Raw genomic sequence first — 23,875 nt, 5'->3', positions numbered from 1 at the left:
AATTTCACGTAGTTTGTCTGAAATTATTAGACTTAACCCGGGCTTTGCAGAGGACAGCAAAAAGGCACAGGTCCCATCATAAATGTAATGAAATAAATAAATAACTCTAATACCCCCCTCTCCCAGCCCCCAAAATTTTCAAGACATATCTACGAAAAAGCTCAAGATGGCTTTCACAATGAACAGAGCTGTACATTCAATCACAAAGAATGGCTTCAGCAGAAAAAAAATATGAAAATGATTCAAGCAAAGACCAGACCTAAATCTAACCGGAAATACATGGGGCTTTACACAAGAGGCTAATGACAATGAATGCTGTCTTTGAAGCAAAAGGTATGTCAATAAATAATTCACGTTAAGGCGGGCACATAACTATTGATTTAAAAAATAATCAACAGACTGATTTGTTACTTTTTTCTCCTAAACTACACAGAATTACACAGGTAATTTTTGGGGTATCTGTAATAATTTTTTTAAAAAGCGTGATTTATTTTTCAGCGCAACAAGCTTTTTTACAATGTCACAGTGACTGCTGATTGCTGTGTCATGAAATCTAATTGCAAGAGAATCCCAGCAACTGAACAATACAAAGTCTGACATTGACTCTGAGTGCAGCATGACAGCATGACATATGCATGTGAGACTGAGTCACATACAGCGATGATTATTCTTGAAAATGGCGCATTACAGGAATAAAAGAAGTGAAGTGACATCAAAATGTCGCTGGAGGCAAACATGCATGTGGCCTCCGCAATGTATGAAGTAGTATTAGGGCCACTGGAACAAGCACAAAATAATAATACCATAATATATATATAGTATAATATAATATTTCAAGCAAAGACATCATCATTTTATGTTTTGAAAAAGTCACATGGTTTCACATTTTCTCTTTTGTAGTGCTTGTCTGTATTCTAAATAAAATATTTCATATCGTTTGATGAATATATGGCAGGTTTATGTTGCATTACGACACTTTTTTTCCTTTAAATTTGGACACACATTGGTTCAAATTATTTTTATTTTTGTAACTTTACCACTTGTAACATTAAAGGGATACTTCATGTGTATGTCGTTTGCAGCAGTAAAAAATGAATATTTCATTTACAGAAGTAAACTTTTGGTGAAATAATATGCCAGTGCACAGCTTGTTTGCTGTAAAAATTTTTTGCTCTGTGTTAAGGAATTTTTCTTTGTGTCCCCATTGTCCAATGTGGTTATTGTCCAGCTTTGCACCTATGTTGCCTCTCCTCGCACAGAACATAGACCTACCCGTGTGTTGAAAATGTTGCCATAAATGTTGACTAAATCAATGTAGAGCTGTGTTTTTCAGCTCTTATGAAATCTCCTTTTAAGACTTTTATTTTCTCATTGTGTGGGGTCTCACATTTTAAAAATTGTTAACCAGATCTTTTCTCTTGGATGGGTGAGGCTGAGTATACCTGTTCTCAATGTGCACAAGCATGTCTCCGCATGCACACGCCTCAGATCTAGCTGCTTGGTGTGGGGCGGCTCCCTAATTGCAAGACACAACCCAGGACTTTGTTAACCTCCTGGGCTGTCCTCGCACTTTCACTTACCGGTAGTTTCAACAGAGGTCTAGGTACTGTATAGACTCGCCCGCAACACATCGGTGGCACTGTCTGGCTCAGTAACCCTGCCCTGCCATGTTCAGATTATGACTTTATTGTTGTAAAATCAGGTCCTTTTTCACCTAGTAGTCAAGAACAGGCAAAAAATAAAATGCGCCATGCCGGCAGGGGTGGCTTTCCCATCAAAAACATTGTATGGACATTAGTGTAGGGCAGTGGTCACCAACATGGTGCCCGCGGGCACCAGGTAGCCCGTGAAGACCACTTGAGTAGCCCGCCAGTGCCTGGACATTGTGATTTGCTAGTAGAAATTATGATTTAAAAATGCAAACATTGGCAGTACTGTGAGACATTTCGAAACACGATCAAAGTCTGACAATTTAAATCATCAAGTATTAAAAATAACACATCCTCATATTATTGAAGGTATTTTGGACAAATATGTTATTTCAGACGTGTATCAATTTGGTAGCCCTTCACACAATCGGTACACATGAAGTTGCTCTCACCCTCAAAAATGTTGGTGACACCTGGTGTAGGGTATGTTAGCAGGGGAGGGAGTCACGATAAATGGAAATCATCGATGTTAGTTTAGCATCACCGCAGGTACGCAGTTTACAAGTGTCGACCTATTCATAACTATGGCTGTTGTTCTTACGCGAACGAGCAGTGTATACATACATTTCTTTTGGTGCAGTACACAGTTGGCGGTTTTTTTGTAAAACCTTTCTCCACCGCATCTAATTATAAGTGAGGTAATAAAAGGAAGAGCTAACAGCACCACTCATGAACGCAACCAGATTCACACCTTACCTTTGTGAGACTGGCTTCTCTGCTGGAGCTGCACTGAAGACCTAGTACAGGTCCCTGCTAATCATTGAGCAGGAGCTGAGAGTTGCAGTATCATGCTTCAAACCTCACTATGACAAGCTGTGCACTGCAAAACATGCTCATTGTAGCCATTAATCTTAACTTCGTCATTTTGATTAAAAAAAGAAAAGAAAAAGCAAAATCTGCATACATTGTTTGGTTCCTTTTTGTTTTGTAGACTAAAGTGTTTTATACATTGTGCCCCTGAATTAATATTGCACAAGTGATTTTTAAAATTATTTATTTGTTTTAGTTAAGGTTGATTTTTAGAATCAAGTGCAATAAGTTGGTCAAAAATGTTTAAAGTTTAAACAAGGATTTATTTCAATTTCAATTTCAGGCAGATTGATGCACTTAAAATCTTTTCTGTAGTCTAAAAAACAATGTTTATAAAGTTATTCTTTGTTGTCAGTTGAACTACATTTCTTTCTTTTTTCTTTTCTTCGGTGTTGATAAGTATACATTGTAACGCAGAGGTGTACTTATAACAATTTTATAGACATATGACATTATTTATCGTGGTGGCACAGAGTGGGGGGTGCGAATTGTTTTCTTCTTGCTAGGTGGGGGCGGTAACAGAAAATGATTGAGAAGCACTGGTCGATTGTAGGAGCACTGATGTCAGCTTGCGCAATCTAGATTGAATGATGATCACTTTTGTGTGTCTAAATAGCAGCATTTGCACAAATGGCATGTATGTAAGATGCCCTACACTTCCTCATGTTGACATATGTTGTCTTTTCCATATCAGGCTGCGGAAACCGTTCAAACAAGACACATTTGCACAAGGGTCACGCCATTAATAACACTTCCTATAGTTCCACAGTGAACTGAAGCACCCCTGCCTGGATGGAAAGGAAATTGATATTTAATTTGAAATTACCATCATCAATAAAAAATGCAATGTCCTTGAATGGTCAGGTGTGTGTGATGTGTTTGCCAAAATCAGTAGTCGGCTCGCACATGGACTGTACAGTGGCGCAGCTGTGAATGTGCGCACGCACAAACACACACACACACACACACACACATATTCTACAAAGTAGAGTCCCGTGCATCCCTAATTAGTTCAGTGACATGGAAAGACTACAAAGTCGAAAGCATCTGCCTTTTCCCTTCTTTCTTCACAGTAATGCCCTTTTCCCCCCCTTGAAGAGAGCACAAAGCATTTGTCTTTTGTCATGAAATAACATATCTGTTTTTAGCGATGCATAAAATCCTTACGCGACATCACATTTTCCACCACTTTACAATTTCTTTTCCCAAACCCCCGTGAGAATTTGTTACACACATTCATAAATGACGTGCAGCTATGTTAAAAGCATGGTTGTGTTTTCCCTGAGACCGCAAGATCAGCAGTTAATCTGCCCTTCATTTTTTATAAATGAAGGGCAAAACCTTCATACCTCAAATGCTAGAATTCCCTCCTAAAAGAGAAAAACAAGTTGTAGCTCTACAAGCACATTTTGCGAAGCATACACAGGACCCCAAGGAAACAACAGGGAAAATGAGCCTAATGGTGAATTGGAACTTGAATTGTTGCTGTGCCAGTCTGTCGAAATATGTCTTTGCATGAAACTGGTCCGTGGCATGGAAAAAGTTGTGAACAGCTGTGTAATGCTGAAAAAATATCAATGACATTATCGATTCACGTTTACATTATTATAAGTGACAAAAACAAATCTTTCGTCACTCAACCCCTAATAAGTACACTATTGTGCAAGGTACATAAATTAGCCCGGCTTTTGTGTCCAAGTATTTCTTTTTTCCATGTCCATCATACAAAGCAATTGAAGGTCTTGTATGTTCAGATTAAAAATCTTGACACACTCCAAATTACCACATTCTGATTCTGTAGATGTTGATGGGGTCTGCAACCCAAAATGTTGAAGGAGCCATATTGGACAAAAAAACCCCAAATATGTCTTGTTTTTTTTTTTCTAACAACAACCTGCCTGGCATCCCGCCCTGCTCATAGAATCATATGTCACATGCGATGACACAAATCTTCATTGACAGAAATGTTAAAATGTAAATTGTATCCTACACATTTTTATAGCATTAGAAAACGTTAAGAATGCCTGTGTCATGTTTTTTCTTCTACATAAACCATATCAAAACAAATAATATATTTCGCTCCCCCATCTTTTTCAACTTTCAAACATTTTTGAAAAAGCTTCGGGGAGCCACTAAGGCGGCGATAAAGAGCCACATGCGGCTCTGGAGCCACGGCTTGCCGACCCCGGATTAAGGGATCCAAACAGCTTCCATTTTACTGCCGTTTCATTGTGTTCTTAGTTGGAAATCAAACATTAGTCATACTTTATTTTCAGCTAGGACAAAATCCCTTTTAAAATATTAAATATTCAGTGTTTTGCAATATGAAATATTCACTAGCAGCCATTTAAGGGGTGCAACAGTGTTTAGGTCAAGGAAGCATGCACAGCAGATTGGAGCGATGGAGGACTCTTTCTCCTTTTTCTTCCACGCCTTGCCTTTATTTATTTATCTATTTTAATTTCCAGCAGTCATTATTTCCTTTGGACACAAGTCAAAATCGTGCCTGCATATGAATGTGGTTCTGCATTTACGTCACCTCTTTTCCATCCATTATGCATTCCGAGATTCAGTGCGCACGTCTCTATTCAACACCAGTCTTCTACTCACCCACAGTGTGGCTTTCATTGTTCATCCACTGGTCCAGACACAAAGCTACATATTTTGTAACTTGAGTCAAAATGAAAATCGTGTGCATCATGAAGATAGCACAATCAGGTGACTGATAACAATGGCGTTATAATCAGTGTCAGTTCAAATTCCAGGTTATTGTGATATCAAATAACCAGTGGCGGTTCTGAGGGGGGGTCAACAGGGGCCAGTGCCCTTGTAGCACTGATTCTGGACCCCCCCTGTGGCCACCCCTCCGATCGTAGATTATGCAGTAGCGCCGAGTTGCTGACGCAAAAGGTGGAACTAAATTGTGTGGCTTAACATTCTCATCGGACCCTTTAGTGCGCTGCACCATAGAAAAAACAGCAGGAAAATGAGAAACAGTCCGCAGAGAAGCAGTCCCAACATTGCCAAGGCACGAGTGATATTATATCGTCAACGTAAAATCACAACACAAAACCAAGCAAGCCCCCAACAGTAGAGTTGCTTAACCCTCATATTATGTTGAAAAAAAAATCACATTGATTATGTTGTGGGTCATTTTGACCCGCACTGTAAAAATCCACACAAAATAGTAAAAAAAAAACGGTTACACCAGTAACAACTTTGTTTAAGATTATGTAAACAAAGATTATGTAAACATTCAGATAAGAGACAGACAACAGATTTTTAATCCCAAAAGTATATTTAAGAACTGTTTAACTAAAGTTTTTCCACGTCACGCTTCTTTTTTTCATTAAAGTGTAATTCACTGTTAAAAATTTAAAGTTAAAAATGACGAGAAAAAAGAACATTCCATCCTAATTCTACATGAAAAAGAAACACAATGATCCAGACACAGAGACAGAGCCAGATGATGATGGTGGGGAGAGAGCTGAAGAGGAGCAAGCTGAGAGCATCAGACAGGGCAATTCAGAGGACATGGGATACACTTATTTTCAGAGACAGGACACAGAGCAGCAAAGAGAGACAGATGAAGATCTTGAGAATGTGGAAGCTGCGACTGAGATACAAGTAGAATGTGAGACACAGACAGAGAACATTTGCGCTTCTACATGCACTGGACCATCAGGTACGTGATGCTGAAAAGAACACTATCCTGTTTTGTGTGTGTGTGTGTGTGTGTGTGCGTGTGTGTGTGTGTGTGTGTGTGTGCGTGTGTGTGCGTGTGTGTGTGTGTGTGTGTGTGTGTGCGTGTAGCTTTTTTAGTATCCCTTTTTATTTTAATGTTTATTTAACAGGAACAATATAACAATATAAGACATTGCCTTTTAAAATTGGGACAATTAGATGCATGTAAAACATCTAGCTTCAATGTATTTGCAATTTTTAATCCTTGGTCAGGCTTGAGAATGTATTAATATTGAATTTATATTAACTGAATACAGTAAAAATCTAATGAATACAATCAATAAATAGCATCAACAAAAACATTTTAGACAATTGTGTATGTCTGAGTGCCGAAGCAATCTAAGTGTCTGTGTCCATGTAGAAATTGTTTTTACATCTTTTCTGTTTGCCTTTCTCCACAGATACCAGTAAATGAAAAGATGACCCACCAATGCAGCCAGACCTAAAACTATTTCCAAGGACCCTGATGGGGGACAAGAGGAGTAGCTTCAAGGCAGGCTGGTACCACACCCACCCCCTGGCTTGAATGTTCAAAACAGTTGGACTCGGCGTATTGTTACGCTTGCAGACATTTTAGCCCTCCTAATACAGTTTTTTTCCTCATCACTGTAATGTTATGACTGCAATGGTTTCAAAGTTTGATCAAATAAAAAGTCAAATAAGATTTCGAATCTGTCTTTTTAGCCCTGGGTTGAATGTGCCCCTCTATCAAAACCTCTGGCCCCAGCCAGGGCCCCTCAGTGAAATTGGTCTCGAACAGCCACTGGAAATAATGAGACTAAGATCGATCCTGACAGCTCTTTTCCACTATTAAGACGATGTATGATCTGTTCAATTCCACTGAATTGAAAAAAAAATCCCTTTGAGAGGGACAGTAAAAGAATAAATGAGATTGATGGTCTCACATGTGCGCAGACCCTCATCCAGTAAAACTGGGATGTAGTCAACTAATTCCATCCAAAGTCAAGTTAAATCAGAAATAACACACACTTGCCAACAATTAAAGTGCATTTGATGACATCAAAATATATTTCAGACGTTCTACTAGGCGTTTTGTGACATTTCTTTTTTTTTCCTTTTGAGCAGAAACCTGGAGTTTATTTATGCTAACACTGTTTGGTCAGACCATTGCAAAATCTCCCAAACATGAGGGAAAATGTCTTCTTGAACATCTGGAATTTATTTGGGGTTTTATCAGAGACTCCCATTTAACCTGAGATTGAATGTGTGTAACAGTCCTGAAAGTGTGAGGCCAGCCAAAGAAAATATCACTTTGCGCTTTGTTACTGAAGTGATAGACTGTATTGAGTTTTAATTGAATTTAGATACATCTTCATAGTTGTTGACAATCATTACACAACATATTTACATCCTTTATGAAATATTACAATTGGAATTTACATAGACTTTGTACAAAATATGCCTGACTTCAATGCCTGGATAGCGGGGGTCCTTGTTAAGTCGTTTGCGGAGAACAAAACATGGATCCAGTAGCCACTGATGTCTGGAAGTGATTTAGTATCAGCAAGGAGGTGCTTCAAGAGTCCATTAAAAAGAAAAAAAGGGGGAGAAAAGTCCAAAAAGCACATTGACAGCAAAGTTGAGGATCCGTTTTTCATTTTTCTTTTCTTTTCCTTTTTTAAGCTCATTTGACTTGCTCATGTCTTTGTTTTTGTTTTTTTTCCCTTTTTTTTGACGGCATGGAAAATTATTGATGTGTAATTCAACTGCAAAACAACGACAGTTAAGTAGAATAAATTGATATTTACACAATGTGAGTACTGATTTATAAAAATGAATCATCTCTTTCTTTTAACATGTTTTGTATTTATCTACATTTTTTTCATAACAGAAACCTAACCACAATGAAACGTATCATACTTCTATCATTCATTTCTACTGATAAAGATGATTGTGGATTGCTATATTTATGCAGCAACTCATTGTCATGAAAGGGCAGCCGATTTATATTTCTTCCACTCGATTGTCCCGCTAAGGCCATTGCCCTCCTCTAAAGCTCTTCTCACCATGGCACAAAGTAAGGACGAGTCAAATGTCCTTTTTTGTTTCAAAAAAAATAAACGGTGAAATGGACTTGATTTGGTCCGTGCTGCAAAAGCAAAAACAGAAAAGTCAAAATGTCCAACAACTCCTTCACCAGATGTCCATGATGTGGTTTTTTTCCTTTTCTATCCGGTATTGGCACTGCCAAATCCAACTTCCACGCCATCTTCACTATCATCACCATCACAACTGAGACGCAAACGAAATCAAACGTGAGCATGCTCTTCAATGGATGTTTGGGATTTACAGTAATTATAGGAAAATAGACTATCAAGGATGACTCCTTTGAAATCATTTATAAAGCTTTCCCGGGTGCAGACGGCTTGGCTACGAAGTAAATAGATACTAAACCAAACAAATCCTTAAAGTATATGCAAACACAAGCATAAATATTTGATCCACAGAGAGTAAGCTACGAATGACAAATAGTGATATATTGAAATTCCTGCACCATCACTGTCCTTTTCAAAACTCTTTTGTTCTTAAAGTGTTTGTCCAATCCGTGGAAGGTGTTTCCCAAATGCTAAAAGAGTCAGTGCAGTGTTGGTGCTGCTGCCGCTGTCTGTCCAAAATGTCTTTGCACTCTTTTCATGTCGCCTCAAAATGAACCCGCTAAAAGGTGTTGCACCGTTCATCTCCCTTTAATTCTTTATTCCATCTAAATCCCCTGCTCCCCATCTTCTTGAGACTGCCTGGAGATGGCCGCCGAGCTTAATGGACGTAGTAGAGCCAGTAGACCACGTTGAAGAAGGAGAAGACGGTGGGGAAGATCATCCTGGACCACTTATCGATAGAGTTCACGTCGGACAAGTCCGGGATGTTGACCTTGAGCTGAGAGGCCCGTCTCCGTAGGCGCGACTTCTTCTGAGCGTGGCGCTCCAAGGCGCTGTGGCCATAGTTCTGGCGGGCCATGGCCGCCCTGCGGTACTGCAGCGTGGAGCTGTCGTAAGCCAGCATAGTGTTGCGGGGATCTCCGGGCGCACCCAGGCCTCGGGACAGATCTCCGGCACCCCCCATTTCGTTCTTCATCTCCAGGGTACTGAACAGGATGTTGTCGTCGGGAGTCATCTGCAGCGAGAGGGCGCAAAGATAGGCGAGCCAATGAGAAGTGACTGCTCGTGGGAAATGGAAGAAAGTTACGGTCACCTGCACCATGTACGTGAGACGAGTGAACACTTCTTTGTGAAAACTAGAGCAGGTAATGCAAATTGTCACTAGCATTACATTCTAAGAACTTAGAAAAGCAGTACAGTGGAACCGCTTTGTCATTGAGAAATTTGGAATTTACTATGGACTAACTCTAATGGCTCATTTTTCATGCCCAAGCAAGGCTGGCACAAAGCGCGGTCTAAATCTGCACAGGGCTGGGCTAGACTAAGTTTTGGTATTTTCACAGACCCGTGTAAGATGTCTCAGCGTGGCGCCTTTGAATTAGTTTTGCATCTTCAGAGCGGGAACACAGCTGGCTTGATTTGCCGCCAATGGAAGAGGCTCCTCTCATTCCTGAGAGGCGAAAAAAAATTGACTGATTTGCTTATGTCTTGTGGCAGTTTGAGGCACACAAAGTATGTTTAGAAGGAACTGCGAGCAGACCTCCACGTCCCTAATTGTATTATTTAACTTGTACGTGCAACACGTTTTGACTGAATCATAACATTAGTGCAGCAGGCCTAATTTGCACTTGTATTTTAATTAAGTCATGATGGTGGCACTTGGTGTGGAAAATAACAATGTTGCAACTATTGGGTTAGCACAGCCGCCTTTTGGTTCTGAGGTTGGGGCTTCGAATCTAGGCTTGTGTGCCACCTTTCTCCCAAAGTCAGCTGAGGACAAGCACTATAAAAAACGTTGGCTTTCACGTTCACATGTTATCAATTCATTCACAGAATGAATTGATAACATTCATTCTGTGAGGCTTCCTTTGGAAACCCTACTAAAATACATTTTAAATTCAAATAGATATGTGTTTAATTTAGATTTAGGAGGTTCCACTGTAAATTTTCTAAACTACTGATCGTCTGTATGTGAGAGTATAGCCGCAGCACTATGACATAACATTCCTGGAAAAGCTAAAACACACGCCACAAACCAGTTTCATCTCAGAATTTCAACCGGCATGGCTAAAATTCTGTCGATTCACAACAAAGACAAACGGAATTAAATCAAAGAGAAAGCAAGGCAAAGGAAAATGTGACAGGAGAAGGTTGAGAGAAACTGTAAGGGGCTTGGCAGAAATGGAGGAGAGAGGCTAAGAAGGTTCAGGTGGGTCAGGAAAGGTGAATTCACTTGAACATTTCTTCATCCATCGCCTGACTTCTGAGGAAATTGTTCGACCCGTGAGTATTGTTTTTCAAGTGAAGCCACTCGTAGTCGTAACACCGAATGAGCTCTCATCGAGCGATCCCATTTTACCAACGGTGACTTATCTGTATTTGTATCTCAATGATTCGACTGTAGCCACTGATGCCTTCTCCTCTCATGTCATATTTGGAATTGTCCATCAATTTCAATGTACAGCTCAAGTTGAATTTAGGGAAAGCCTGTAGAAATCAAACTGCTAAGCCGAGGACGTCAGGAAAATGTATGAAGAGCAAACCAAGAGAGGGAGGAAAAAACACAATGGTGGGAGTGATGATCAAAGTTGCCTAAAAAAAGTCTATGGAACTCAAAGAGATGCACAAAAAAAACTAACAGCATTTTTTCCTCTGATCGGGATCGATTCAGATTGATGACATCGTTAGTTTTGACTTTCAAAACCTCCAGTACCTTATTTCTTTGCTCGCCTAGTCCTAATGCGGCATCGTCCACAAAGATGGGATCCCACATCGAGTCATACGCGTCAATTTCCCTCTGTTTCATTCTGGCATACAGAGCATCATCTCTCTGAACTACATTTCCCACCAGCCACTGCAAGCATACAAAATCAGCACTGTTACTTCTGGGAAATTGGAGCTTGCCACACTCACAAGGAAAGGATGTCATTTCTTTTTGTATATGTAAATATGTTGCTGTTGTTGGCGCTATCGCTGCAGTGTACTTAACTCATTCAGTACCAGCCAATTCTAGACCAAGTCTGAAAAGACATTTAAAAACGTCTTTGGGAGTGAATGAGTTAAAAAGGGGGGTTGGTGGGGGCTTACATCCATGGACTTTTTCTTCGTTTTTTTTTCTTTCTTTTTTTTTAAATTGCAAGGCTCCTTGCCTTTTGAGAGAGACAGCAACATGGAGATCAAGTGTAACAATGCCACTCATTGTGTCTGCATTCACTCCTTTGGAAGCACAAACAAGTATAAATGAAGTTCAAGGGGACATTTAGCATCGGTCACATTGATCTGGAGAGAAGAAATCATTTGCAAGCACCACACACACACACACACACACACACACACACACACACACACACACACACACACACACACACACACGCACACACACCTTTGCACAAGGGTGGTGCCAGCATGTGTACCTTGTTGGGGTCGGGTCTAAGCTTCTCATTATTGGCCGTGGCCGCCTTCTCGGCCGCTTTCTTCTGCCGCTGCGGGCCTTGGCCAAAGAAGATATAGTTGACGAAGGCGTACTCCAACAGGGCGAGGAAGACGAATACGAAACAGCCCATCAGGTACATGTCGATGGCCTTCACGTAGGGGATCTTTGGAAGCGTCTCTCGCAAGTGAGTATTGATGGTGGTCATGGTCAGCACCGTGGTGATCCCTGGAAACCAACATTTGGCCACATTACAGGATTAGGGAAAAGATCAAGTTGAAGATGAGTGATAGAGAAATCTATGAACAAAATCATATCATGTTTAAAGTTTCATTTAATTTGGGCCTATCGAGACGTTTGTGTATTTAGCGCCCCCAAATGTCTGTGCACTAGGACTTAGGGCCATCTTGGGCGGAGGGCTCTTTGAAGTCCACACAGAGTTTAGGAACAAAGTATTTTAGAATATCAAAAGACGGTCTGGAAACTGGTCGCGGCCCAAGAAACATTTGTCATCTGCAATATCTGTGACTTCTTTGTTCATGGGAGACCAGACATGAAAGTGTTAGAGTATCTGTGGTTCAAAGCTTGACAAAGGTTAATCAAATCTCCGACTGAAGGGGGCATGATATGCAAATATCGGGGGCAGTGTTTTTCTTGTATTTTGCATATATAAACAATAAAAGTTCGACGAGGAGCACGAGGAACTTTGAGTGCGATTTGCGGAGCAACTGCCATCGGTCGCTCTGGGAAATCGTCCTCCCGTCAACTGCAAAGACAATCTTTTGTTTCAACTTGTCCAGGTAAATCTCTGACAATGAGTGACTTCCAACCACTGGTATGCCGAGCAATGGAACACTTAATTAGTCTGAAAATGTAGGTTTATTTACAAGAAAAGTATGTCATCAATCTACGCTGGTGACATATAATGGCAGGCCAAACTAAATCCTCTTCCACTCGATTGCAGAATCCTATTAAGCTGTCTGTAAACCTGTTGCAACTGAATTTTGCCTTGGCTCAATAAAAGTTGGGAAATACTATTTTAGCTTTGGGTTTGTTCACAACTCAGCAAATTAGGATGAAGAAATAGTCACTAATCCCTGATATGAAATCTGTTTTTGTTTCATGAATCCATTGTTTAAATATCTTTATTTCCGTATGTAGTCGGGGTCCTCGTTATGTACGACTGTATCGTTCACTGAACTATCAAGGCAGAAGTAAAGTCATAATTACAGTAAATATTTGTATGAAAAATACTTCTAGGCTGTAAATAAATAAACAATTAAGTAAAACTATAGCAGGTACAAGTTAATTGTGCGGCCCGGTGATCCAGTGGTTAGCTCGTCGACCTCACAGTGCAGAGGTTGTGGGTTTGATTCCGGCTCCAACCTCCCTGTAGGGAGTTTGTGTGTTCTCCCCATGCCTGCGTGGGTTTTCTCTGGGTACTCCTGTTTCCTCCCATGTTCTAAAAACATGCATGGCGGGCTGATTGAACACTCTAAATTGACCCTAGGTGTGAGTGTGAGTGCGGATGGTTGTTTGCCTCTGTGTGCCCTGTGATTGGCGGGCAACCGGTTCAGGGTGTCCCCCGCCGACTGCCCGAAGACGGCTGGGATAGGTTCCAGTAACCTCCCGCGTCTCTTATGAGGATAGAACGGATCGGAAAATGAATGAATGAACGAAAGTTAATTGTGTGCCATTGGTGACATTGAAACATCATAAACCAAGGATTCCGTTGTACTGTACAGTGCTGGCACAAAATTAGAGGGCCACAATTGGCCATACAATTTGGAATTGAGACAATATTTGGAACTTACTTTTCTCACAATATATTTCTCTAATGTAAAATATGTACATTATAAAATGAGCCTGCAGATGTTTATTTCTGTCGGCATAAAAAGCAGGATTTAGAAAGTGTTTAACAATTTTCAGTGAAAGCCAGGATGAATTTGAAATAGATCTATTTCCTGTTTTGACTCTTGACATTTATATCGTGTCACACTAAAGAGTGGAATTACACCCCAAATAATTGGGAGAAAATTTAGTTAGAAATTGCACCCAAAAATTTGTGAGATACAGTCGTGAGACTGCAAATCCGGAATTGAATAATTGATACAGTATGATGATGATGATGATGATGATAAAATCTCCTAAAACCTGCATAGAGTGAAAAGTGCATGGTGTGTGTTTTTCACGGGTGTATTTTATGCATGCAATTATGTATTCAAATGGACGATAGACAAACGGTAGTGCTGTCAAACATCTGCCACGAGTCACAAAAGAATTCAACTGAGGGTTTTTTTGTGTTTATTTGTTGTTCTTGTTTTTTCTACATACACGCCCTGTGCTTGATACATTGCACAATCTGCATTTGGTCAGATTCACACGTATTATAAATAACCCAGTGGTTTATGCAGCTCGCAGCTTCCTGTCTCATTGGCAGCACACTCGCTTGCCGCTGCATGTTCGCAGGATGCCGCGAGCGGGCAGATCTTGAAATCACGTTCGCCTCCAAACATCCCATGCGGGGCGCCAACCTGCATGCGTCCCACTTTGGAACACAAATGGCGCGTGACAAGAATGACACACATAAACGCTCGGAGCCGGCTCCTCGTGCAGCTCTGACCTTCCGAGCCCAACGCCGAAATTGAGCTTCGTGGCATTTCGTTTTAGCACGGCTCGAAAGATGAAAATGTGTATTATTGTAATTGGGCTTCACCTAGCTAACCGGTTGAGGGACAGACGGGCAGAGAGCAAGACAGCACGTTTCAAGGTCAAGCCGCTGCGCCTCTCTCTGCATGAGTCATGCATGGAGTCATCTGAACAACAGACATTTAACTCGGCAGCCTATCACAATCTGCTATCAGTGGCATGCTTAAAGCTAATGAGAAAACCAGTCAAAACACACATCAGACACATGACAGACACAATCTATGTGAAATGGCTTTTTGTGATGTAACTGAGGGTTTGGGCAGCCGTGCCATCCTACCCAGGGCCACTCTGGCGGCAGAAGCATCGTAGTTGATCCAGAAGGAGACCCAGGATAGGATGGTAATCAGGATGGAAGGCATGTATGTCTGCAGGATGAAGTAACCGATGTTCCTCTTCAGTTTGAAGCTGAGGGACAGGCGGGGATAGGAACCTGAAGGAGATTGAAGGAATGAACCAAGATTTTTACTCATTGATATTCGCTGATGTGCCCAGCAGGCAATTGTCTATGACACCAATGCCAAATTACAAATGAATACATACAAATTACATGATCTGTTCCTCATATATTTGCTAAGTCGCCGATTTGCTTTCTGTGCTCGGGACAAAACCCTGTCTAATATAAGTTTAGTGCACTGACGCCATCTTTTGGCCTCTTAATGCTAAGGAACTATATAGACATCAGCGGAGGAGCTTCATTAAGTCAGGCCATATAACTGTCATATAGGAAAATAATGCTTTGCTGCCATCGTGCAGCATGGAGGAGTCAATCATTTTTCTGTTACTGTTTCATTTGTGCTTTTATTGTAGTAGATAGATTTACTACTGGTCTCACTTTTGGTTGAAAAAAAATCCTCTTGCTTGTGGCATCCTTGCTCTCATTCCCTTGTGCCATTGGAGAACGGAATAGCCAAAGCTAACACCGCTAACCGCGATTCACATCCACTACCATCTTACAGTATTTTCATTTTCTCTGGACCTGCACAGACATATGAAGACTGCGTTGCCTTGTTGGTGATGTGGAATATTAAAGTTGCTTCGTCCACTAATCGGTTCAACCCCTAGTGGCATCTACAGGCAACTTTTTAGTTTATTAACCTCGCAGTATGACTCAGTCATTGTAACACTGTACTACTTTGCCTCTTGAGAATGCAAGAACCGAAGCATTGCTTTGGATACCTGTGGAGAAGACCACCTTCGTGGAGATGAGTTTATAGTCGACGATTGAAAACTGAGGCAACTCGATCCTGTCGACGCCGGATACTGCACCTTCTCCTCCCCGCCAGTAGAACTCGATATCATCTGTTGTGTAGCCATCTGTTGAGCACAAAAATCCAGTTTTTACGTGGTGACAACCAATGCGTCCTTTGTGGTGCAGACAAATAGTGCTGGGAATAAATATCACTTGACGGGATTTCAGTTTTTAGCATAGCAGCTGAATACGAATGTTTTATCACAAATTAAAATGCAGTTGTGGCATAAATCCTTAGTACTACTCAGTACAGAGTAAGCTATCAGGTCTTGGAGCATTTTTTAATTTAGTTTTTGATTGTAACCGTAAAATTCGGTCCGTTATTTTATCAATGTTTTTGTATTGCATGGCAGGCACAGTCTCTGAGCAAAGGGCTTTATTAAAACGTTTGACTTTCTGAAACATTAAAATGTATATTATTATTAATCTATTTGTATATGTTGTTGTGATGGGGAATACTTGTTTGGGCCCTGAGGAGGAACAAAAATATATATTGTAATACATTTTGGACTAAATTTGATGACCTATCAATTTCTAAAATTAACAACACAATCTAATGTTACTTTCCCATTGCACGGTATCAACTCTGGACGCCTTGGTTTTCAACTGAAACTGAGAAAATGACATTGCATTGGATACATTACTCAGAGTAATATTGGGTTAACTTCCTTGTTTCTGTGCTAATGAAAAAGAAATTGCTCAGGATGCCACTAATATCAGTGATGGCAATGTGGAGGTGCACTTAAAATAACAGCACGCTTGACCGCCTAAAATGAGAGTGCCTTGTAACAGTGTCACGTCATTCCTTTGGACTTGTGTTCTAAGGGCTCAAGAATTTGGCAACCTGACCATTCGCTATTTTTAGAACCGGACACAAGCAGACGTGGATAGTAAAATGGCACTGAATGAAATAGCAGCTTGACAAACTGAAGATAACACCGACATGATGTAGCTGACTCTAATTGTCTCACAAACGTCCTCTTATGTTGGAGCAGAAACTGTCATGACTCACAATTTAAACATTTAGAAGAAATATTTTTTAAATCCTAATTTTGGATGATGAAACATGCACCTTGTCATATTGACCCAAGGACCTTTTTAGGGCACGAAAGAACAAAAAAAAACCTTGTTAAAACACTGGCTGCAGCTATTTGGTCACTTGCACTTTTTATTTCCCGTTTGTCAAATTATACTCACCTTTTGAAGAATCATTTACAGAAAAAATATCAACAAATATATTTGCTGGCCATCGAGATTACCCCGTGTCACCTACATCAGGTTCTGTCAAAGATCTCTATGGTGCAGCAGCATCGAACCGCACCGCATTTGGAATTATTTGTTTCGAGTGTTATTTTCCATCAAATAGTGTCAATATAAGGGGCCGCTCTCAGTATGATGCAGTGCAGTTGTCGGCGATAACAAAGAAATTAAATAAATCAACAATAATACCTGACAGCACGAATCAAAGCTTTGTGATCGCAGAAATTTGTGCATGACTTTGTACCGCATTAAATGTTTTGGCTTTGGTGGTTGTATTATTTTTGAGTAGATGAGACAATAGTAGATAGGCAATACTTTTGTCGCACATTAGATGACAATGCTGAGCTTTAATTGATGCAGCTGCAGCAAACTGAGACATGGAAGTGGTGCATATTGCTGAGATGTATGACACTCTCTTGGGGCTGATTTGGAAAGGAAATTGGCAGGACGTTTTTAAGACTATTTTACAGATGCTGAGTTAGATTGCTGTATTAATTCCTTCCAAGTTGAGGGAGATAAGGCATGACTTCTGCACGTGCACATGTAAATGGCAACTTGCATGGGGATTGGCTCTTTGTCAATGATCGAGTACGGTATATGCACCAGGCAAGGCTCTGGGGCAAGGCTGCCCAACCGTTTTTGACCCAAGATTGACTTTTCAAGCATTCAAACTCCCACGACCGACCACGCATGCACACATGCACACATGCACAAATGCACTAAGGCGTGTGTACGCGTGCACACATGCGCACACCAATGCCACAATGAGCAAAAGCTATAATGGCCCCTAACATGAACCAAACAGAAAAATAAAGTGGATACAACAGTTTGTGAGTTTGTGAAAAGGACATCACTGGCTACTTTCGTAGAGACCTGCCGCGGTGGCATGAGACGCACATTTGCAGCGTGTTAAGTGCAGGACTTTTTCTATCTACTTCACATTTTTGATCGATAAAACGTCACTCAAAACAACTGTGTTGTTGTTTTTATTTTATTTTCATGATTTCTTTTGGCATTTTGTCAAATCCAAACAAATCCTACATGCACAACCAGTGACGGGAGTCCCTGTTGTTGGAGCACGGCGGGCTATCCGGGCTTTTCAGACTCGTGTCTGTTAAAAATGCATCAAGTTTATCAAGTCAAGTGAGAGTTCTCTGCGCTCATTAGTCTGAATAAAATAGCATGTTCTGGCATGAAGCGACTCCACCGTTAAAACCGCTGCCAGTTAATCCATATGAGAACAGATACTGACTGCTGATCAAAACCGGGCTTGCGTGCTTCAGTGCGTGTGTGCCTGAGAGTCGAGGAGGAGAGGGGGGGGAAAAGTGGTTATGAGTGATGGAGCGAAAGAGATAAAAAAAGGGCTGCAGGATGAGAGTGTGCAAAGAAAAGAGATGATGAAGTGATGAGGAGAGCTATGGCGAGCGTCAAGGAAGAGGAGCGGAGAGAGGCCGTTCTGCCCCGCCGCTGTTTTTTCCGCTGCTTACCACCGGCACTAAATTCCGGCAGCACTGTGATGAAACCCAGAAAGAGTGAGCCTGAGTCCTACACCGCATCCCGGCCCAACAATCCTCCTCCCCGGGGACCCAGATAAAGCATGACGAGGAACTCATCTTCCTCATGTTCCACCCTTTCTCCCCTCTTCTTCCCAGCTCTGTAAAATAACAACCTCCATGAAAAATGAGTTCTTTGTACCTTGCAAACATGGCGGCGGAACATCCACAAACACTGGACCTAATCAAGCCAGTGTAGCTGAATTAATGAGGCTGGATGTTATCAGCCGGTGAACCATTAGTGATGTTCCCCTTCTTGATGTGTATCTCCACAAATCTCATCAGCTTCTCTCAGCATTTTACATCCTGCCTTACTTATCACGCCAATCTCTACCTTGCGCCGGCTTCAAAAACCCACCGAGCCGCATGCGCACGTGGGATCGAAATCTACGTCGACGAGTGGGAATGAGACGTTGTCAGGGACGACGGGACTTACAGCTTTCGATCTCCAGGGTGCAGTTTTGCTCATCGAGAGGGTAACGGCGCAGGTCCATCATGCAGGCTGCAGTGGTGGTGATCCTGGACACAGAAAAGACACCGGTCTGTTTGAAATTTGGGAAATCTTTTTTTTTTTTACTGTAGGAAACGTTAGGGAGCTATTTTTTTCTTTCGGTTTTCATCAAACTCAAGACGTTCTTATGACCATGGGAACTCCCTGCACTCTTTGTTAGACTTCCCACTAGAGATGTGACAGCAAATTCCCGTGAAGACTATGTCGTGAGAAGTCGGCCACCCCAAACTGAGCCGAGTGGGGCCACTGTAGCTAACCGAGCAGTCCGCAGTGGCATGGATGGCACATGTTGCTTAAACAAAAACGATTTGTTGTCATACTGACAGTGATATCTCTGACTTATATAAAGGTGGGCCGTTGCTATGGGTGTGTGTGCGGGCACATGCATGCACGTGAGTGCGTTTGTGTGTGCGTTTCCTGACATTTCCCTCATGCATACGTCCCTGATATTTGCTCTGGGGAAACACACAGTGTGCAAAGTGGAAACGTAAAACTAAGAAAACAACATCATCCAGGCTGAGATCGTATATGGTTTGAAATGCATTTTTTATAGCAAGGGTATAGACAGTATCTTAAGCCTGGTACAGATAGACTACTGTACCATTATTTACAAGTATAACATGTCAAAGCCCCTACACAAAAATCCACATGTGGCTGCTGCTGGAATTAAGACTGAAGGAAAATACAAAAAGTAAGGAGAGGTGGAGGAAGAAATGGAAGATGCTAGACTTGGTTTTAGCTAGTTTGGTAACTGCATTGCTGTGGTATTTTGATTGTCTTGCTCTCGTCTTAGTCATTTACTGTGTATTGTGGTGAATGGCTTGGGGGACAAGTCATACAAATACAGTTCGCTTGCTGTAGATTGTATTTATAATCACGGATTATATGCCATAGCACAGGATTTTGTGATGATTATTTTTCCACACTGACCGTTACTGCTGACTCACGTAAGCGGGAGCCAAAAATCTGCGACATCCCGGTGCATGCAAACAGCACTTCTGTTTTGAGCTGTCCAGGTGAGGTAAGATGATCTCTGCAAAATATCGGTGACTGGACGCGCATACCTCGGGTCAAAAGTTTCCAAAATGTCCATAGCTCCCCGATTTTGCAACTTTCAAATGGTACCATTTTTTGGCCCATTTTCATCAGAATTGACTCCAAGATTGCCTTCCGCCGGGCTCCTTTCTGGTCATACTGAAACCAATGTGAAAATGATTCCGCTAATGTTGTTTATTTCTTCTGTTGCTTTAAAAAATTACAATTAAAATAAAATTACAAAAACAGTTGCTAAAAAGTTGGTAAATATATTTCACAACACTGTGCGTCTGCTTTTGTAAACAGTCTACACGTGTGCAGCCAGGTTGCCAGTGGAAGAAGTGCATGCTAGCCTGCAACAGCGGATAAGTGTTACATTTTAAATCAAATTTGCACAAAGCTTCTTCCTTTTAAATAAGTCATGAGTACTATAGAGAAAGCGTTCACAGATTTACTAGTTGCCATGGCATTTAGAGGTGGACAGACTAGTTACTCTATGTTTAAAAATCTATTATCATAGTTACTGTATTGCACTCTACAATTTTATCCATCTTATAAGCAGTGAACCCACAGGGCAGCTTTTTCCATTTTACAGCCTTATTTCTCTGCCACTTGTGCTTGCATTGTACTTGTGTAGAATTGGGATCATTGCTAGATTATCTTTTGTAGCATAAGAGGAGGAAACAGGGTTCATGTTGTGGTTACACAATTCTTAAATAAAGAGGGAGTCAGCCACATCAGACAGCTCCTCTCAGCGTGTTTCCTGCAATACACCCACTCTCACACACACACACACACACACACACACACACACACGCACACACACACACACACACACACGCACACACACACACACACGCACACGCACACGTACACACACACACACACACACACGACAAGTTGGTCCAATCTGAATCGGACAGGGCCAAAGCCCACAGGCTGTCTGGATGTAACCATGTAGACATCATCTCTGCCTTTAGGATGCACACATTCACGCAATGAGTGATATAAAACATGATAGCATAATGCCATCATAATAATAATATCAGTATTGATTTTTTTGGTTTCCTTGTCATTAACGATCACTCTCAATTTTGTCATCCATGTATTAGCAGTGAGTTAGATCATTGAAAATAATCTGTGATGATCCACTTGGAGAAATCATTTCAGAATATGTTGTGTTTAAATTGTTTCTTGGTTTGAATCAGGTGTTCGATCAAACATTCCATGTGAAGCTGGCGGGTCCAGTGTGGGGGGTTTATGGTCGTTTTCCGAACAATGCAATGTTGCTGATGCTGGTGTTGGGTGATAAAATATTTTATCATGATATAAGCCATTTTATATCATGATAATGACGTATCATGACATAGATATTTCCAATTATTACAGACAAAAAAAATATATAGGACACACAATGGCTGCTTACCTTTTCTCACTTTATTTTTAAGTGACATTCAACAGACCTCTATCAAATGAGAAACGTTAGATTTAAATGTTAGATTACTTTTTTTAAATCTAAAATTCTGGCCTCTGCGCTTGCAAAAGCAGCTGCAAACCTCGAGCTCCAGTCTCCGTCCTGATTTGATGGCAAATGACCAATGACGAGAAACTCCCCAAAAAGTGACAGACGATGCACTGACGGGGTTTTGCCCATCACTGGAACCTTTTCAGTTCACCACTGATTGACTCGTGCTTTTCTGACAATTGACGGAAACATGCGTCGCGTGTCCCGCATTCGTTCGTGGGCGTGACTGTTTACCCGGGTTTCTTCGAGTGGACTGCATTGACAATGGGCTCATCCATTCTTCTATGACCTCTTCCTAAGTCCTCGCTCCAAGGTTTACATGGCAGCACCTCGCACCAGCAATTCCATCGAGGAGGGAGGAAATGAAAAAGGAGCAATGCGGGAGGAGCTAGAAATGTTTTGGGGTGACTTACCTGTTGAGCCAATGGAAACAGTCACGTCAGCGTGGGTGGTTGCAGCTGTATGCAGGCGTCAATATGCAGAAGTCTGCACCTCAATCATCAACAGTATATCCCTTGACATGAAGTAGAGAGCTTCCCAATTCCTTCTTTTTAACTTTTGTTACTCACTAGAGGCCAAGCACCTTTAATAGTCTCCGGGGTGTCGTCATTTTTTTGGAGATGTCTGCTAAAGATGATGTCACGTTATTGACGCCTGTGAGAAATGCAGCGTCTGCATGTCAAAATTCTTACTATGACCACGAATGTACACGTTATGCTTTATTTTTCAATTGGGATTCAACTAAAGTCAAATATCAACACTGTTACTCCTCACAATTTGGGATTTCCTTTGATTAGTTGCCATGACAACAAAAATCTTACAATCATTGAGTCTAATATTCTATGTATGTGTATTTATTTACTTTATGGTTCAGGCTTTCTGTTAAATTATTTCTTTCAAAAATATGTGGGAAACGATTACTTCCGGTTTGGGTCACAAATGCTGGAATGAGAGTCAGACAGAGAGCAAGAGCTCACTGGAGGGAGAAGCGCAATGTCGTGTGATGGCCTGTCATTACGTTTGATTTATCTACTACTGGTTTACAAGGTGCACACGGTATATTTTGCTTTGTTGATCTATTATTGAATGTTTGAGTCCAAGGCAAGATTGTAAATACAGTAGTGACTCTAAATATTACAAAATATCTCTGTTTTAGTCACCCACAATGACATGTTGGAGCTTTGCAACTATCTCAAATTCCATTAAAATTCTCTTCTGCTTTAGCATATGAGAACAAACTGTGGTGCGATATACTGGAAAAGTATTCCCGGTATTTGAAATGTTCCTATGTAAGATATGTGCTCTGCCGAGCTGGTCAGGGATTTGATGTTTATAGCTATAGAGACACAGTCTTCCTCTCTCTCTCTGATTCTGCCTCCTTTTTCTTGCTCTCTGGGCTCTTATGTAAGAGCCAGTTAGCAGGGCCGTGGCGCATTGGGGGATTAACGCAGGAGTCAAAATTCCGCCCTACTTTACCCATTGACGACAAAAATGTTGTTTTCATGTTTGGCATTCTGGCAAGTCATCGATCGCTCCCCGTCAAGGGTGCCATTAAACCGTTACAGAAGTGCAGAAGAAGCAAAGCAGGGGAGAGGAATAAAAAAAATGAGGCCAAAATGGCAGTGGTATAACTACCAGACTATTTATAGACCACCTACATCATCAGCAGAAGTCTCAAAGCTTTTCTCTCTGACAGGGACTAGGCAAAGCGGCTTGAGCGTCCCTTAGCCGAGCTAGCATGTCGGATACTAACAGTTAATAAGCAGCAAACAATGAGCGAGGTGATGAGACAGATTTTTGTGCAGGAGGAGCCTTCCTGTCTCCTTCCTCCTTTTGTCTTTGCTGCAGTAAGTGAGAGTGGACCTCTGCAGCATGCGGACTTGTTTGCGCTTCATCTCCACCACGGCGGGGTTGGGCCGGGCCGGTCCGAGCCGGTCCCTGCTCTCGGCCCGACCTGCCGGAGGAGAGGCCTCGCCAGAGCATATCACGCAGATTCAAACACGCTACATTTGCTCTGCATCCGAGCTAATAGGACATGTAGTTCTAAAAAAAGGCTGTTTTTGCTGAATGTTCCCAGCCTAGCCGCTGTGTGTGTGTGTGTGTGTGTGTGTGTGTGTGTGTGTGTGTGTGTGTGTGTGTGTGTGCGTGTGTGTGTGTGTGTGTGTGTGTGTGTGTGTGTGTGCGTGTGTGTGTGTGTGTGTGTGTGTGTGTGTGTGTGTGTGT

General features: G+C 41.5%; 1 protein-coding gene across 2 annotated transcripts in view; it reads right to left on the bottom strand.

Moving 5' to 3' along the window:
• Window positions 1–7,928: 7,928 nt before the first annotated feature.
• gabrb2a (gamma-aminobutyric acid type A receptor subunit beta2a) overlaps window positions 7,929–23,875 on the bottom strand; it is a 46,321-nt gene continuing 30,374 nt past the window's right edge. The window contains exons 5-10 of one of the 2 annotated variants that reach the window (XM_052074721.1): window positions 19,018–19,100; window positions 15,696–15,833; window positions 14,797–14,949; window positions 11,794–12,038; window positions 11,094–11,234; window positions 7,929–9,395 (exon numbers count right to left, since the gene is read on the bottom strand). In XM_052074721.1, the coding sequence (XP_051930681.1) occupies window positions 9,039–9,395; window positions 11,094–11,234; window positions 11,794–12,038; window positions 14,797–14,949; window positions 15,696–15,833; window positions 19,018–19,100 (1,117 nt within the window). In that variant the 3' untranslated portion in view covers window positions 7,929–9,038. The remainder of the gene's footprint in view (window positions 9,396–11,093; window positions 11,235–11,793; window positions 12,039–14,796; window positions 14,950–15,695; window positions 15,834–19,017; window positions 19,101–23,875) is intronic. The other variant, XM_052074732.1, reaches the window with a different exon arrangement.

This window comes from Hippocampus zosterae, chromosome 1 (genome assembly GCF_025434085.1).
Source record: "Hippocampus zosterae strain Florida chromosome 1, ASM2543408v3, whole genome shotgun sequence".
Lineage (NCBI taxonomy): Eukaryota > Metazoa > Chordata > Actinopteri > Syngnathiformes > Syngnathidae > Hippocampus > Hippocampus zosterae.
The sequence above is the reverse complement of the archived record's forward strand: the minus strand, read 5'-3'. Positions and strand labels throughout refer to the sequence as shown.